This window comes from Gymnodraco acuticeps, unplaced genomic scaffold (genome assembly GCF_902827175.1).
Source record: "Gymnodraco acuticeps unplaced genomic scaffold, fGymAcu1.1, whole genome shotgun sequence".
NCBI classification, from domain to species: domain Eukaryota; kingdom Metazoa; phylum Chordata; class Actinopteri; order Perciformes; family Bathydraconidae; genus Gymnodraco; species Gymnodraco acuticeps.
Window position 1 is genome coordinate 1 of NW_022990289.1, and position 15,600 is coordinate 15,600.

Sequence of the window (15,600 nt, forward strand, 5' to 3'; positions counted from 1 at the left end):
TTTTTGAAATTGGTCCGTGCGCCAAAGCATTGTGGGGATTTTAAGGACGCAAATCTACCCATGTGCAGCCTCGAAATTTCCCCCAAACCAAGGACGCCCCTCGGTGGAATTCCAAGTATGCTGGAGATTGGAACAGTCCTCCGGCGGCACTCGATGAGGTAGCAGCCTTGAAATATTGGCTTGGAAGCCAGGTTCCTCGAGATTGAGAAACGGCCAGTGTGTGTGAGGCTCTTGCCTTATTGTGAGAGTGCTGTTGCGCAATCGACGGCTTTTACGCAGCGTGGTTTGTGTGCGCTCCGTTTTGTTTAGTTTGTAGACAGCGCAGATGGTGTTCAGTGAGGTTTTCTGGGTTGCTTGGTTTCAAGTAGAGAACGAGACTTTCTTATTCATTCATTTAAGTTCAGGATGTTTTGTAGGTAACTCACAATTTATCATTTGAATTATAATACCCTGAAAATGGAATGTGACTGAATTATGATTATTAGAAATGATGCAATGAGGCAGACACAATGTTTGTGATTTTGTTTGCATGTGTGCTAACATTTGTTTGTCCTCTGTGTTTGAAGGTTTCCAGCCTGATGAGAATCTGATGAAAAGTGTCTTATAAATAACTGCTGAGCAGAAAGACAAAAAGAAAGAATCTGAGTTGTCCAAGCATCCTCTGTTGCCCTCCAGCCTCTCAAGTTTGGCCAAAACCCGGAAGAACTTAACAATCATGTGATTATAGTCATAGTTTGTGATAAATAGGTCATAAAAGGTTTGAGTATATGATCTATCTTTCCATGAGTGTGGCACGTACAGCGGTCAGCTTGCTATATATATGTCAAACAACTATATTCAGAAGAGGATTTAAAACTAATTTCGTCATAAATAGAAAGTCATAGAATAGTATGCCATAGAAACAACTCCTTTACAGTTCAGAGGTACATGGTGTACTTTTCCTCCACTACATGTATTTAATACCTTTAGTTACTTCACAGATGTGGATGAATGATGTGAAATATAACCAAGTGTTAAATCAGACTTTAGTTCCACCTGGAGTAAATCCACCAGCTACCCTGCAGTATACAAAGTCATTCAAACTAGCTGCAGCTTCACCAGCTTTGAGAACACTTTAAAGATCAATCCTTATAATCAAAACATATAATCTAACCCCTTGTCTTTCCTCTTGTGCTGTACAAGTCTGAGGTAGGAGTGTAATAAGGGAGAGACTGTACCTTTGATGAAGAGGAAGCTGTGGAAGTACGGCAGCGTGACGCAGCTGTAGACGGAGTCCCGTCGATACGAAAGCTCGTCATCGGTGTCGAACCTGTCGAAGTCGTCTTCGCTGTCCTCAAACTGGAATAAAAACAAACAGAAATTAGACATTTAAGACATAACGAGCACATTTTAAAAAGGTCCAATCGTTTTTACTTGGCGGGATTCTGCTCAATTCCAAGTTGCACCAATGGCAAACAGTATGTAAATGTGTGGAAAGCCTTGTTTTGTAAACTAGACTCTGTATGATGGGTTGATGCTGACTTTGAGGGGTCGCAAAGACTGGACAAGTTCGATATAACAGCAGTCCATTTACCATTTTGTCCAACTTTGTGAAACGTTTTCAATTTAAATGAAGCCTAGTTGAGAACAATGACCTGTTAGGCTTTATAACCATCCTCAAAAACCTTTGGGGTTATCGAGGTTATTGCTCAATTCCAAGTTGCAAATCGCAACGTATGTAAATGTGTGTAACGCCTTGTTTTGTAGCCTTTGCCTCTGGATGAATGGATAAATGCTGACTTTGAAAAAGCTCTTTGACGTGTCGCAAAGACTGGAAAAGAGCTATATAAAAGTAGTCCATTTACCATTTGGTCCGACTTAGTGAAAAGTATTACATCTAAATGAAGCCTAGTTGAGAACAATGACCAGTTTGGCTTTAACTGTTTGAAGGACTGTAACAAGTGAGATACTTTTCATGAACACTTAATTGAACAAAATAAATTTTTGTATCAACTCACCGAGGACTGAGCCCCGTCCGAGCTGAAGCGATACGCCCCTGAGCTGTTGTAGGTGCCGACAGACCCTCGGTAGTCCGGAGACCACTGCCCACTGCAAGGGTTTGAGAAGGCCACGCTGCCACTGGAGACGATGGCGCCTTCATCGTAGTCGTCCTGGTCGTAGTCCGAGTCCTCGTCCGGAGGAATGAGCTCCACCAGATCTTCTGACTGCGCCTCGGACGAAGCTTTGGGAAAGGCGAGGCGAGTGTATTCATACAGCACCTTTCAACACAAGGCAATTCAAAGTGCTTTACAAACATGAACAAGCATTATGATATATATTATAACACGGCATTTAAAAACACTCATTTAAAAGCAAAGATAATAAAACATGAAAAACAAAAGGTACATGAATAAAAGTTACAGTGCATTGTTCCATTAATATAAAGGGAGGTCAGGTACTCTTTAAAACAGCTGATAGTTATGGGTACTTTTTACTGAAGTACTTTTCAAAGCCTCTTTACTTTCACTTGAGTAAAGAAGTTTAGTCAGTAGCCTACTTCTACTTTCACCAGTGTATTTTAAACACGAGTATCTGTACTTCTACTTGAGTAAAGGATGTGGGTACTTTTGCCATTCCTGGATCAATATTTCAATTAAAAGCAGCTGCAAAATGAAAGTCTTCAGCTGTAAAAGTAAAAAGAGTTGCAGACCTTTGGGGTGGCAGAAGGCTGAATTTTCGCTGGATGAAGCACTGGGAGGCGCTGGAAGTAGAGGTAGCACTGGGTGAAGCAGAGGGGTTGGTGGAAGAGGCGGGGTTACTCCATCATTGGCGTACGGATCTTCTTCAGACGAGTCGTCGCTCGTTCGAATCCCGCTTGTCCGCTGTCCGTCCGAATGGCCGTGTTCACTCGGGTTCGGCGAGTCTTTGAACGCGTCATCGTCCGCTCCAAACCCTTCGTCCACCTCTTCTCTCGTCGCCTCTCCTCCTTCGTCCACCCTCCTTCTCCTCTTCTCTCTTCTCCTCCACTCCCAAGGAGCTCTCGATGTTCCTCACGCACTCGTCGATCTCGTCGAAGTTCAGCGAGTCGAGGAACTGCTGCGCCGCCTTGCACGCTTCGTCCTCCAGGCGCCGGAGCTCCTGATCCCGGAGAAGCTGAAGGCGGCTTAACGAAGCTTCGGTCAGAGAGAGTTCCTGACGCTCCTTCTGCCTGGAGGGACTGGATTTCCCGCTCTAGTCGCAGGATCTCCTCCACCTGATTGGCCTCGTGAGGACGGATCGCCTCCTCCTGATTGGATGCATCCTCTCCAGTTTCTCCTGACTCCATCTCACCCTCCGGTCTGGGTGGTGTTTCGGCTGCTATTGCAGACTGAAGAAGAGCCAAAGAGGCCAACTTCTCCTCCAGCTGAAGCTCCTGAAGTCGTCTGATCTCCTCAGCCTGAAGACGGAGAAATAAACACGTTTAAAAACTCTTTCGTGGAAGTGGGTTAGAGTTAGTGGCAGAGGTGGGAAGTATGGAGTACAAATACTTCGTTACTGTACTTAAGTACATGTTTCTGGTATCAGTACTTATTACTTACACAACTTTTTACTTTGACTTGTTACATGTTGAACCCAAATACCTGTACTTTCTACTTCTCACATGTTGAACTCAAATACCTGTACTTTCTACTTCTTACATGTTGAACTCAAATACCTGTACTTTCTACTTCTTACATGTTGAACTCAAATACCTGTACTTTCTACTTCTCACATGTTGAACACAAATACCTGTACTTTCTACTTCTCACATGTTGAACACAAATACCTGTACTTTCTACTTCTTACATGTTGAACACAAATACCTGTACTTTCTACTTCTTACATGTTGAACACAAATACCTGTACTTTCTACTTCTTACATGTTGAACAAATACCTGTACTTTCTACTTCTTACATGTTGAACCCAAATACCTGTACTTTCTACTTCTTACATGTTGAACACAAATACCTGTACTTTCTACTTCTTACATGTTGAACACAAATACCTGTACTTTCTACTTCTACATGTTGAACCCACAATACCTGTACTTTCTACTTCTTACATGTTGAACACAAATACCTGTACTTTCTACTTCTTACATGTTGAACTCAAATACCTGTACTTTCTACTTCTTACATGTTGAACAAATACCTGTACTTTCTACTTCTTACATGTTGAACACAAATACCTGTACTTTCTACTTCTTACATGTTGAACTCAAATACCTGTACTTTCTACTTCTCATGTTGAACACAAATACCTGTACTTTCTACTTCTTACATGTTGAACACAAATACCTGTACTTTCTACTTCTTACATGTTGAACCCAAATACCTGTACTTTCTACTTCTTACATGTTGAACCCAAATACCTGTACTTTCTACTTCTTACATGTTGAACACAAATACCTGTACTTTCTACTTCTTACATGTTGAACCCAAATACCTGTACTTTCTACTTCTCACATGTTGAACTCAAATACCTGTACTTTCTACTTCTTACATGTTGAACTCAAATACCTGTACTTTCTACTTCTTACATGTTGAACTCAAATACCTGTACTTTCTACTTCTTACATGTTGAACCAAATACCTGTACTTTCTACTTCTCACATGTTGAACCAAATACCTGTACTTTCTACTTCTTACATGTTGAACTCAAATACCTGTACTTTCTACTTCTTACATGTTGAACACAAATACCTGTACTTTCTACTTCTTACATGTTGAACACTAATACCTGTACTTTCTACTTCTTACATGTTGAACTCAAATACCTGTACTTTCTACTTCTTACATGTTGAACTCAAATACCTGTACTTTCTACTTCTTACATGTTGAACTCAAATACCTGTACTTTCTACTTCTTACATGTTGAACTCAAATACCTGTACTTTCTACTTCTACTTCTACATGTTGAACTCAAATACCTGTACTTTCTACTTCTACATGTTGAACCAAATACCTGTACTTTCTACTTCTTACATGTTGAACTCAAATACCTGTACTTTCTACTTCTTACATGTTGAACACAAATACCTGTACTTTCTACTTCTTACATGTTGAACTCAAATACCTGTACTTTCTACTTCTCACATGTTGAACTCAAATACCTGTACTTTCTACTTCTTACATGTTGAACTCAAATACCTGTACTTTCTACTTCTTACATGTTGAACACAAATACCTGTACTTTCTACTTCTTACATGTTGAACACAAATACCTGTACTTTCTACTTCTTACATGTTGAACCAAATACCTGTACTTTCTACTTCTTACATGTTGAACCAAATACCTGTACTTTCTAATTCTCACATGTTGAACTCAAATACCTGTACTTTCTACTTCTTACATGTTGAACTCAAATACCTGTACTTTCTACTTCTTACATGTTGAACTCAAATACTGTACTTTCTACTTCTTACATGTTGAACCAAATACCTGTACTTTCTACTTCTCACATGTTGAACCAAATACCTGTACTTTCTACTTCTTACATGTTGAACTCAAATACCTGTACTTTCTACTTCTTACATGTTGAACTCAAATACCTGTACTTTCTACTTCTTACATGTTGAACACAAATACCTGTACTTTCTACTTCTTACATGTTGAACTCAAATACCTGTACTTTCTACTTCTTACATGTTGAACTCAAATACCTGTACTTTCTACTTCTACATGTTGAACTCAAATACCTGTACTTTCTACTTCTTACATGTTGAACTCAAATACCTGTACTTTCTACTTCTTACATGTTGAACTCAAATACCTGTACTTTCTACTTCTTACATGTTGAACTCAAATACCTGTACTTTCTACTTCTTACATGTTGAACTCAAATACCTGTACTTTCTACTTCTTACATGTTGAACACAAATACCTGTACTTTCTACTTCTCATGTTGAACACAAATACCTTACTTTCTACTTCTTACATGTTGAACTCAAATACTTGTACTTTCTACTTCTCTCATTTCCAAACAGCTGGTTCCTTTAGTCTGAATGTGTGTTTGATGCGTGATCATTATTCTTTAGAGTCATTGCGTGCCTATTGATTTGAACACGATCCGTGTATCCATCATTTCCTGGTCTTCTCTAAAGAAGAGGGACCAATGGAAACGTTGTCATGTTGCCGTTGTTCAGCATGGAAACATTCATTAGCTAACAATGACATTATTGTTCTATTAATATAAAGGGAGGTCAGGTACTCTTTAAACAGCTGCTAGTTATGGGTACTTTTCACTTGAGTAAAGAAGTTTAGTCAGTACTTCTACTATACCAGAGTATTTTTAAACACGAGTATCTGTACTTCTACTCGAGTAAAGGAAGTGTGTAATTTTGCCATCTCTGGTTAGTGGTTAACCCCCCCTTCCATTTCTCATTTATTATGCTCCTGGTACCCAACAAGTCCCACTTATTTTCTCATTACAAATATAGAAGTCTACTCATAAAGTGAGATACTAAATACACAAATAAAAAAGTATCCCCATTAGCACTAGCATGAGCATTGGCTATTCTTCCTGGGTTCCTCTCTGTCAAACACACATAACACTAAAACAAAAGAGCTCATAATTTCATGCCATTCACAATGCTATATGAAGTGAAAACTAAAATGGTCATCACATTTAAGCCATCATAAGGCCAAACAAAAAAATACAAATAATTGGACATAATAATACACACATACCCAAAGGCACAGTTCAAGTATACTTTATAATACTGAGATAATTCTTTAGCAATCTTTTGAAATGTACTTGAGAATTTTCATGAATGATACCTCCAAACTCTCTCGTGGAAGTAGTTTGAAATGTGGCTTTCCATTCCCCTTCATTGTGCTCCTGGTTCCAAAAGCTTTCTCATTACAAATATAAAAGTGTGCTCGTAAAGCGAGATAATATTTACATAAATTAAACATTTCCAAGTGTCATTTGTCCTGATTTCACTGCAGAACATTTCTCGTCCCTTGTATCTTTTTTCATCAGACTAAAATGGAAAACTAATTCCCTTTTTCCACAGAAATTAACTCGTTAATAATCAGTTTCATCGTACCTCTGCGGCGAGTCTCTCAGCCTCCATCCTCTGCCTCTCCCTGCACACACACACACACAACCACAAAACACACACACACACATTAGCAGACTGACACAGAAGATAAGATTTACCAAAAACAAAAAGTAATTACATTTCCGTCCCTCGTTGCACTTAAATCCCGTAAAACCCATCTAGAATAAAGATTGTTAAGGTCAGACAGGAAGTGTACGTCATTCATATAAAACCCACTTTTTACTTTGCATTAATACTATCAAAGTAGTGTACATAAATGCATGCTGGTAAATGATAATCAGGGTGTCTACTGGGAGCTTGAATCATCTTGGTTTCATTTTGCTGCAGAGTTTTTTTCACACTAATTTGAGTCCGCCTCCCTCGGGGCTGCAGATAGCGCTGAGGAAGCAGAGTTCACGTCCTGGATATCATTTCTGGGAATTGGGGATTTTAGGAAGTGCACACCGTACAAGCGCTGCTCTCGCTGACGTGTCGACCTTTTAAGCCTCTGTCAGAGTCACTTTTCATACAGTATCTAGGACACACACATATGGGATAGCGGAGAAACAATACAATGATGTATGGTGTAAAGAGAAATGTAGGCAGTAGTGTTCTGTGTGGGGCAAACATTGAAATGAAAATGTCTTAAAGGTCCCATGTCATGCTTTTCCGGTTAGTACCCGTCCCCTTGTGTGTTATGAAGGTTTGTATGCATGTAAACGGTCTGCAGAGTCAAAACCCTCAAAGTACACCCTGTAGCGAGTAGAACTCTAACACAGAAAATACCTCCCCAAAACGCCTCGTTGGAGAAACGTCACTGTCCATTTGATTCTTACGGGTACGCATGATGTCAACCGTACCCGGAACGAAATGGACCAATCCGTGAAGCCGTTACGTTAAGCCCCCGCTGATTGGTCCAAATTGACCAATCCACGGACTTCCTCACACACTCAGTGCAGGCAGCTCTGCTGATCTCTCCTCCGGGCTGCAGGCTGATAACAGACAGTTGGGATCGCGGCGAAATTCTCTCTGCAGACCCGTTCTCTCTGCAGACCCGTTCTCTCTGCAGACCCGTTCTCTCTGCAGACCCATTCTCTCTGCAGACCCATTCTCTCTGCAGACCCGTTCTCTCTACAGACCCATTCTCTCTGCAGACCCATTCTCTCTACAGACCCATTCTCTCTGTAGACCCATTCTCTCTGTAGACCCATTCTCTCTGCAGACCCATTCTCTCTACAGACCCATTCTCTCTGCAGACCCGTTCTCTCTGCAGACCCATTCTCTCTGCAGACCCATTCTCTCTACAGACCCATTCTCTCTGTAGACCCATTCTCTCTACAGACCCATTCTCTCTGTAGACCCATTCTCTCTGCAGACCCATTCTCTCTACAGACCCATTCTCTCTGTAGACCCATTCTCTCTGCAGACCCATTCTCTCTGCAGACCCATTCTCTCTGCAGACCCATTCTCTCTGCAGACCCGTTCTCTCTACAGACCCATTCTCTCTACAGACCCATTCTCTCTGCAGACCCATTCTCTCTGCAGACCCATTCTCTCTGCAGACCCGTTCTCTCTACAGACCCATTCTCTCTACAGACCCATTCTCTCTACAGACCCATTCTCTCTGCAGACCCATTCTCTCTGCAGACCCATTCTCTCTGCAGACCCATTCTCTCTCAGACCCATTCTCTCTGCAGACCCGTTCTCTCTACAGACCCATTCTCTCTGCAGACCCATTCTCTCTACAGACCCATTCTCTCTGCAGACCCGTTCTCTCTACAGACCCATTCTCTCTGCAGACCCATTCTCTCTACAGACCCATTCTCTCTACAGACCCATTCTCTCTGTAGACCCATTCTCTCTGCAGACCCATTCTCTCTGTAGACCCATTCTCCTGCAGACCCATTCTCTCTCCAGACCCATTCTCTCTACAGACCCATTCTCTCCGCAGACCCATTCTCTCCGCAGACCCATTCTCTCTACAGACCCATTCTCTCTGCAGACCCATTCTCTCTGCAGACCCATTCTCTCTGCACACCCATTCTCTCTGCAGACCCATTCTCACTGCAGACCCGTTCTCATCTACTGCAGACCCGTTCTCTCTGCAGACCCATTCTCTCTGCAGACCCGTTCTCTCTCTGCAGACCCGTTCTCTCTACAGACCCATTCTCTCTGCAGACCCGTTCTCTCTGCAGACCCATTCTCTCTGCAGACCCGTTCTCTCTACAGACCCATTCTCACTGCAGACCCGTTCTCTCTGCAGACCCATTCTCTCTGCAGACCCATTCTCTCTGCAGACCCGTTCTCACTGCAGACCCTTCTCTCTGCAGACCCATTCTCTCTGCAGACCCATTCTCTCTGCAGACCCATTCTCTCTACAGACCCATTCTCTCTGCAGACCCATTCTCAGCAGACCCATTCTCTCTGCAGACCCATTCTCTCTGCAGACCCATTCTCTCTGCAGACCCATTCTCACTGCAGACCCATTCTCTCTACAGACCCATTCTCTCTACAGACCCATTCTCTCTGCAGACCCATTCTCTCTACAGACCCATTCTCTCTACAGACCCATTCTCTCTACAGACCCATTCTCTCTGCAGACCCATTCTCTCACAGACCCATTCTCTCAGACCCATTCTCTCTACAGACCCATTCTCTCTACAGACCCATTCTCTCTACAGACCCATTCTCTCTGCAGACCCATTCTCTCTGCAGACCCATTCTCTCTGCAGACCCATTCTCTCTGCAGACCCATTCTCTCTGCAGACCCATTCCTCGCAGACCCATTCTCTCAGACCCATTCTCTCTGCAGACCCATTCTCTCTACAGACCCATTCTCTCTGCAGACCCTTCTCTCTACAGACCCATTCTCTCTACAGACCCATTCTCTCTGCAGACCCATCCTCTGCAGACCCATTCTCTCTACAGACCCATTCTCTCTGCAGACCCATTCTCTCTGCAGACCCATTCTCTCTGCAGACCCATTCTCTCGACCCATTCTCTGCAGACCCATTCTCACTGCAGACCCATTCTCTCTACAGACCCATTCTCACTGCAGACCCATTCTCTCTGCAGACCCATTCTCTCTGCAGACCCATTCTCTCTGCAGACCCATTCTCACTGCAGACCCATTCTCTCTACAGACCCATTCTCTCTGCAGACCCATTCTCTACAGACCCATTCTCTCTGCAGACCCATTCTCTCTGCAGACCCATTCTCTCTACAGACCCATTCTCTCTGCAGACCCATTCTCTCTGCAGACCCATTCTCTCTGCAGACCCCCATTCTCTCTGCAGACCCGTTCTCACTGCAGACCCGTTCTCTCTGCAGACCCGTTCTCTCTCAGACCCGTTCTCTCTGCAGACCCATTCTCACTGCAGACCCATTCTCTCTGCAGACCCATTCTCTCTGGAGACCCATTCTCTCTGGAGACCCGTTCTCTCTGCAGACCCGTTCTCTCTGCAGACCCATTCTCTCTGGAGACCCATTCTCTCTGCAGACCCATTCTCTCTGCAGAGCCGTTCTCTCTGCAGACCCGTTCTCTCTGCAGACCCATTCTCTCTGCAGACCCATTCTCTCTGCAGACCCATTCTCTCTGCAGACCCATTCTCTCTGCAGACCCATTCTCTCTGCAGACCCGTTCTCTCTGCAGACCCATTCTCTCTGCAGACCCGTTCTCTCTGCAGACCCGTTCTCTCTACAGACCCATTCTCTCTGCAGACCCATTCTCTCTGCAGACCCATCCTCTCTGCAGAGCCATTCTCTCTGCTGACCCATTCTCTCTACAGACCCATTCTCTCTACAGACCCATTCTCTCTACAGACCCGTTCTCTCTGCAGACCCGTTCTCTCTGCAGACCCATTCTCTCTGCAGACCCCATTCTCTCGGAGACCCATTCTCTCTGCAGACCCATTCTCACTGCAGACCCATTCTCTCTGCAGACCCATTCTCTCTGGAGACCCATTCTCTCTGGAGACCCATTCTCTCTGGAGACCCATTCTCTCTGCAGACCCATTCTCTCTGCAGACCCATTCTCTCTGCAGACCCATTCTCTCTGCAGACCCATTCTCTCTACAGACCCATTCTCTCTACAGACCCATTCTCTCTACAGACCCATCCTCTCTACAGACCCATCCTCTCTACAGACCCATTCTCTCTGCAGACCCATTCTCTCTGCAGACCCATTCTCTCTGCAGACCCATTCTCTCTGCAGACCCATTCTCTCTGCAGAGCCATTCTCTCTGCAGACCCATTCTCTCTACAGACCCAGTCTCTCTGCAGACCCATTCTCTCTGCAGAGCCATTCTCTCTCAGACCCATTCTCTCTGCAGACCCGTTCTCTCTGCAGACCCATTCTCTCTGCAGACCCATTCTCTCTACAGACCCTTCTCTCTGCAGACCCATTCTCTCTGCAGACCCATTCTCTCTGCAGACCCATTCTCTCTACAGACCCATTCTCTCTGCAGACCCATTCTCTCTGCAGACCCATTCTCTCTGCAGACCCATTCTCTCTGCAGACCCATTCTCTCTGCAGACCCATTCTCTCTGCAGACCCATTCTCTCTGCAGACCCATTCTCTCTGCAGACCCATTCTCTCTGCAGACCCATTCTCTCTACAGACCCGTTCTCTCTGCAGACCCATTCTCTCTACAGACCCATCCTCTCTGCAGACCCATTCTCTCTGCAGACCCATTCTCTCTGCAGACCCATTCTCTCTGCAGACCCATTCTCCGCAGACCCATTCCTCTGCAGACCCATTCTCTCTGCAGACCCATCCTCTCTGCAGACCCATTCTCTCTGCAGACCCATTCTCTCTCCCGCAGACCCATTCTCTCTACAGACCCATTCTCTCTACAGACCCATCCTCTCTGCAGACCCATCCTCTCAGACCCATTCTCTCTGCAGACCCATTCTCTCTGCAGACCCATTCTCTCTACAGACCCGTTCTCTCTGCAGACCCATTCTCTCTGCAGACCCGTTCTCTCTACAGACCCATTCTCTCTGCAGACCCATTCTCTCTGCAGACCCATTCTCTCTGCAGACCCATTCTCTCTGCAGACCCATTCTCTCTGCAGACCCATTCTCTCTGCAGACCCGTTCTCTCTGCAGACCCGTTCTCTCTGCAGACCCGTTCTCTCCGCAGACCCGTTCTCTCCACAGACCCGTTCTCTCTGCAGACCATTCTCTCTGCAGACCCGTTCTCACTGCAGACCCATTCTCTCTGCAGACCCATTCTCTCTGCAGACCCATTCTCTCTACAGACCCATTCTCTCTGCAGACCCATTCTCTCTGCAGACCCATTCTCTCTGCAGACCCATTCTCTCTACAGACCCATTCTCTCTGCAGACCCATTCTCTCTACAGACCCATTCTCTCTGCAGACCCATTCTCTCTGCGTTATCAACCTTTTTCTGACTCAATATCAAGCCATACTTATTGTTTTTACTTCGGCTGTGACTTTGTGTGTGCTCAGGGTGAGTTTCGCTGTGTATCGCTAAACAAGGAAATCACACCTCCACGGAGCTCAGCGCGATTCACAACGTCTCGACCAATCAGAGCACACTGTGCTCACAGGGAGGGGGGGGGCTGGAGCTATTGGAGCTACAACGAGCCGCTAAAGGCAGAGAGTGAAATTCAGTGAATACCCGTAGTTTACAGAGATGCTGTTTGAGGAACCAATGTGAGTTTGGAGAATAGCACAATATAAATCTATTCTCGTAGACCTCAACAATGGAACTATGATCAGGGAAATGGCCATGACATGGAGCTTTAAAGAAGATATATTATGCTGCTTTTAAGGTTCATATTTGTGTGTCTCTACTGTAACATGTTTCCATGCTTAATGTTCAAAAAGACAGAAAGTGTTTCCTAACAGTTGAAAGCTGTTTTAAATGTTAAGTAAAAACAAGTGTTTGCGATGCCCATTAATCACTGGTGCACCACACTGAGTATTAAAAAGGATGCATGACAGCAACTCCTCCCTCCTCCTCTCTTGTCTCCTACCTCTCCATTTCCTCCTCCCTCCTCCTGCATTGCTCTTTCTCCTCCTCCCTCCTCTTCCTCTCCTCCGCCCTCTTCTTCATCTCCTCCTCCCTCCTCTTCATCTCCTCCAGCAGCTGGCTGAAGGCCCGGCGGGCTCTTTGCCCTCGACTCGTTTCTGGAAGGTGAGCGCGGCCCCAGCGAAGCAACAGGAACTCCTCCTCCAGTAAAACGCCCGGTAGTTCTTCTGAATGACCACAATGCACTGCAGCAGCTTCCTGTACTGCTTCCTGTGTGTCGGGAGAGAACAGGACATCAATGCATTCATTAGCAACTTAGAATTTAGTTTTTTAAGGCTGTATAGTAATAATAATGTTTAGTTCATGTAGAGTTGAATATTGACCTGGCGATGAATCCTGTGACGTGAGCCTGGATGATCATGGCGGCTCTCAGCACCTCCATCTCTCTCTGCTTCTTCTCCAGACGGTGCTCAAGAGACTCCCGGAGAAACACCTGAGAGGGAAGAAGGTACATCATTAGAGGAAGCAAGAGTAGAGGAAGCAAGAGGAGAGGAAGCAAGAGTAAGGAAACGAGAGGAGAGGATTGGAAGGGGGAGGATGGGGGAAGGAATTACGCGTCTCCACCGCTAAGCTAAAGGAGGCTAATGTTGGGCTATAAAGGAACTACAGCACGGTCACATGACTTCACGTCACCACCGCTAAGCTAAAGGAGGCTAATGTTGGGCTATAAAGGAATTACAGCACGGTCACATGACTTCACGTCACCACCGCTAAGCTAAAGGCGGCTAATGTTGGGCTATAAAGGAACTACAGGCACGGTCACATGACTTCACGTCACCACCGCTAAGCTAAAGGAGGCTAATGTTGGGCTATAAAGGAACTACAGCACGGTCACATGACTTCACCTCACCACCGCTAAGCTAAAGGAGGCTAATGTTGGGTTATAAAGGAACTACAGCACGGTCACATGACTTCACGTCACCACCACGCTAAGCTAAAGGAGGCTAATGTTGGGCTATAAAGGAACTACAGCACGGTCACATGACTTCACGTCTCCACCGCTAAGCTAAAGGCGGCTAATGTTTGGCATGATGATGTCTAGTCGTCTCATTTAGACAGTTGTTAGCAACGGCAGTTTTTAAATCCACCAGTGGGGAATTTACTGACATATTTTATGTCGTATAATTGAAATCTCTTCAGCTTGTGTTAACCAAGAAATTATTCCAGGCTAACAACCGCAACAAATATTAGAAAACCATTGCAGGACAGGAAGTGCTAAAATGCTGACTAATTTCTGTGTTTTAGGACTCATTCCTGCACCACTCCACTATGTATGTAACTAAATTGTTTATTAAAATACGCTATTCAGCGGCAGCCCTTTAGTCTTTTCATACAGGCAGAATAAAAAATGTGGACTGTGAATGGCATTAAAAGCCCCATTCTCTTCTTGACAAAGCACATCCATAACTGTATTACACACACATTATGAATTTGCAAGTGAACAGAATAAAAAGAGACGGTCCCTCCTTTTTCTATAACATCCCCATTTTAACAGACAGAGGAACAATCGGCGTGAATAAAGCCGGCGACGTAAATCAAATTCAGACCCTCCTCTTCTTTTGTGCACCACCGCAGATTACTGCAGCCGTGATTTGGGCGACTTCTCTCTGTGAAGAGATTTTACCGACATTTAGTGCAGCTGCCCGTTACAGAGCCAAGCTGTCGTCCATAGAGAGCGTTAATCCAATCTGTGAGGGGGGGGAATGAGATATGGGACGAGGGAGACAGTGGGGAAATGTCACGGTTCTCCTGTTGAATGATATATGTGTGTGTGTGTGTGTGTGTGTGTGTGTGGTGTGTGTGTGATGTTGGCAGAGTGACATCCTCAGTGGTAAGCACTAATGAGATTTTAGCAGAGGAAATGTAAACTCGTCAGGGTGATTTGGACGTCACTAACGAGCAGTTGATTAAAAAAGGAAGCATGCAGTTCATGGCCCTACACACACACACACACAACACACACACACACACACACACACACACACACACACACACACACACACACACACACACACACCACACACACACACACACACACACCACACACACACACACACACCACACACCCACACACCACACACACACACCACACACACACACACCCACACACACACACACACACACAACCACACACACACACCCACACCACCACACACACACACACTTTCTAAGTAAACATGAATCACACATGCTCTGAAAGTGTGTCCTCATGCACACATTTGCATCCCAATGGATCGAACAGCTAATCTCCTTTAATCGTTGCTATGCTAATTAGCGCAACAAAAGCCGCGTTAAGCCTCGGTTCACTTTGGATTCCCGCCGTGACGGGTCAGGCCCGCCGAGAGCAGCCGCCTCTCTTCCAGGAAATGAAGTTAGAGGTTGTAAAAGAGGAGCATGAAACGACTCCCGGACAATAGTGAGGACATGTGCCGAGAGAAAGGAGAGGACGGCTCGATGTGAATCTCCTGAAGAGAGGCAGCGGCACAAAGTGGACCAAT

The 15,600-nt window shown here is 44.9% G+C and overlaps 2 protein-coding genes across 2 annotated transcripts; both read right to left on the minus strand.

Moving 5' to 3' along the window:
- Positions 1-1,217: 1,217 nt before the first annotated feature.
- On the minus strand, positions 1,218-13,076 carry LOC117549775 (unconventional myosin-X-like; the record flags this gene model as incomplete). The annotated part of the gene is made up of 5 exons (XM_034221847.1): positions 13,047-13,076; positions 3,085-3,415; positions 2,690-3,028; positions 1,998-2,221; positions 1,218-1,338 (listed from the first exon to the last, which is right to left on the minus strand). Coding segments are annotated over exons 1-5 (1,045 nt in total), but the record flags the coding sequence as incomplete, so codon positions are not given.
- Positions 13,077-13,115: 39 nt separating this feature from the next.
- On the minus strand, positions 13,116-13,556 carry LOC117549766 (unconventional myosin-X-like). Its single transcript, XM_034221837.1, has 2 exons — positions 13,426-13,556; positions 13,116-13,312 (listed from the first exon to the last, which is right to left on the minus strand). Exons 1-2 carry the CDS (start codon positions 13,554-13,556, stop codon positions 13,144-13,146), a joined length of 300 nt encoding a protein of 99 aa, XP_034077728.1. The 3' UTR covers positions 13,116-13,143.
- Between the last annotated feature and the right edge of the window lie 2,044 nt (positions 13,557-15,600).

Excerpts from the sequence above, each read along its gene's own strand:
- LOC117549766 (XM_034221837.1), bottom strand. The coding sequence starts at position 13,556 with ATGTACCTTCTTCCCTCTCAGGTGTTTCTCCGGGAGTCTCTTGAGCAC. Across the intron at positions 13,313-13,425 it reads GTCACAGGATTCATCGCCAG|GAAGCAGTACAGGAAGCTGC; the intron begins GTCAATATTCAA and ends CCCGACACACAG.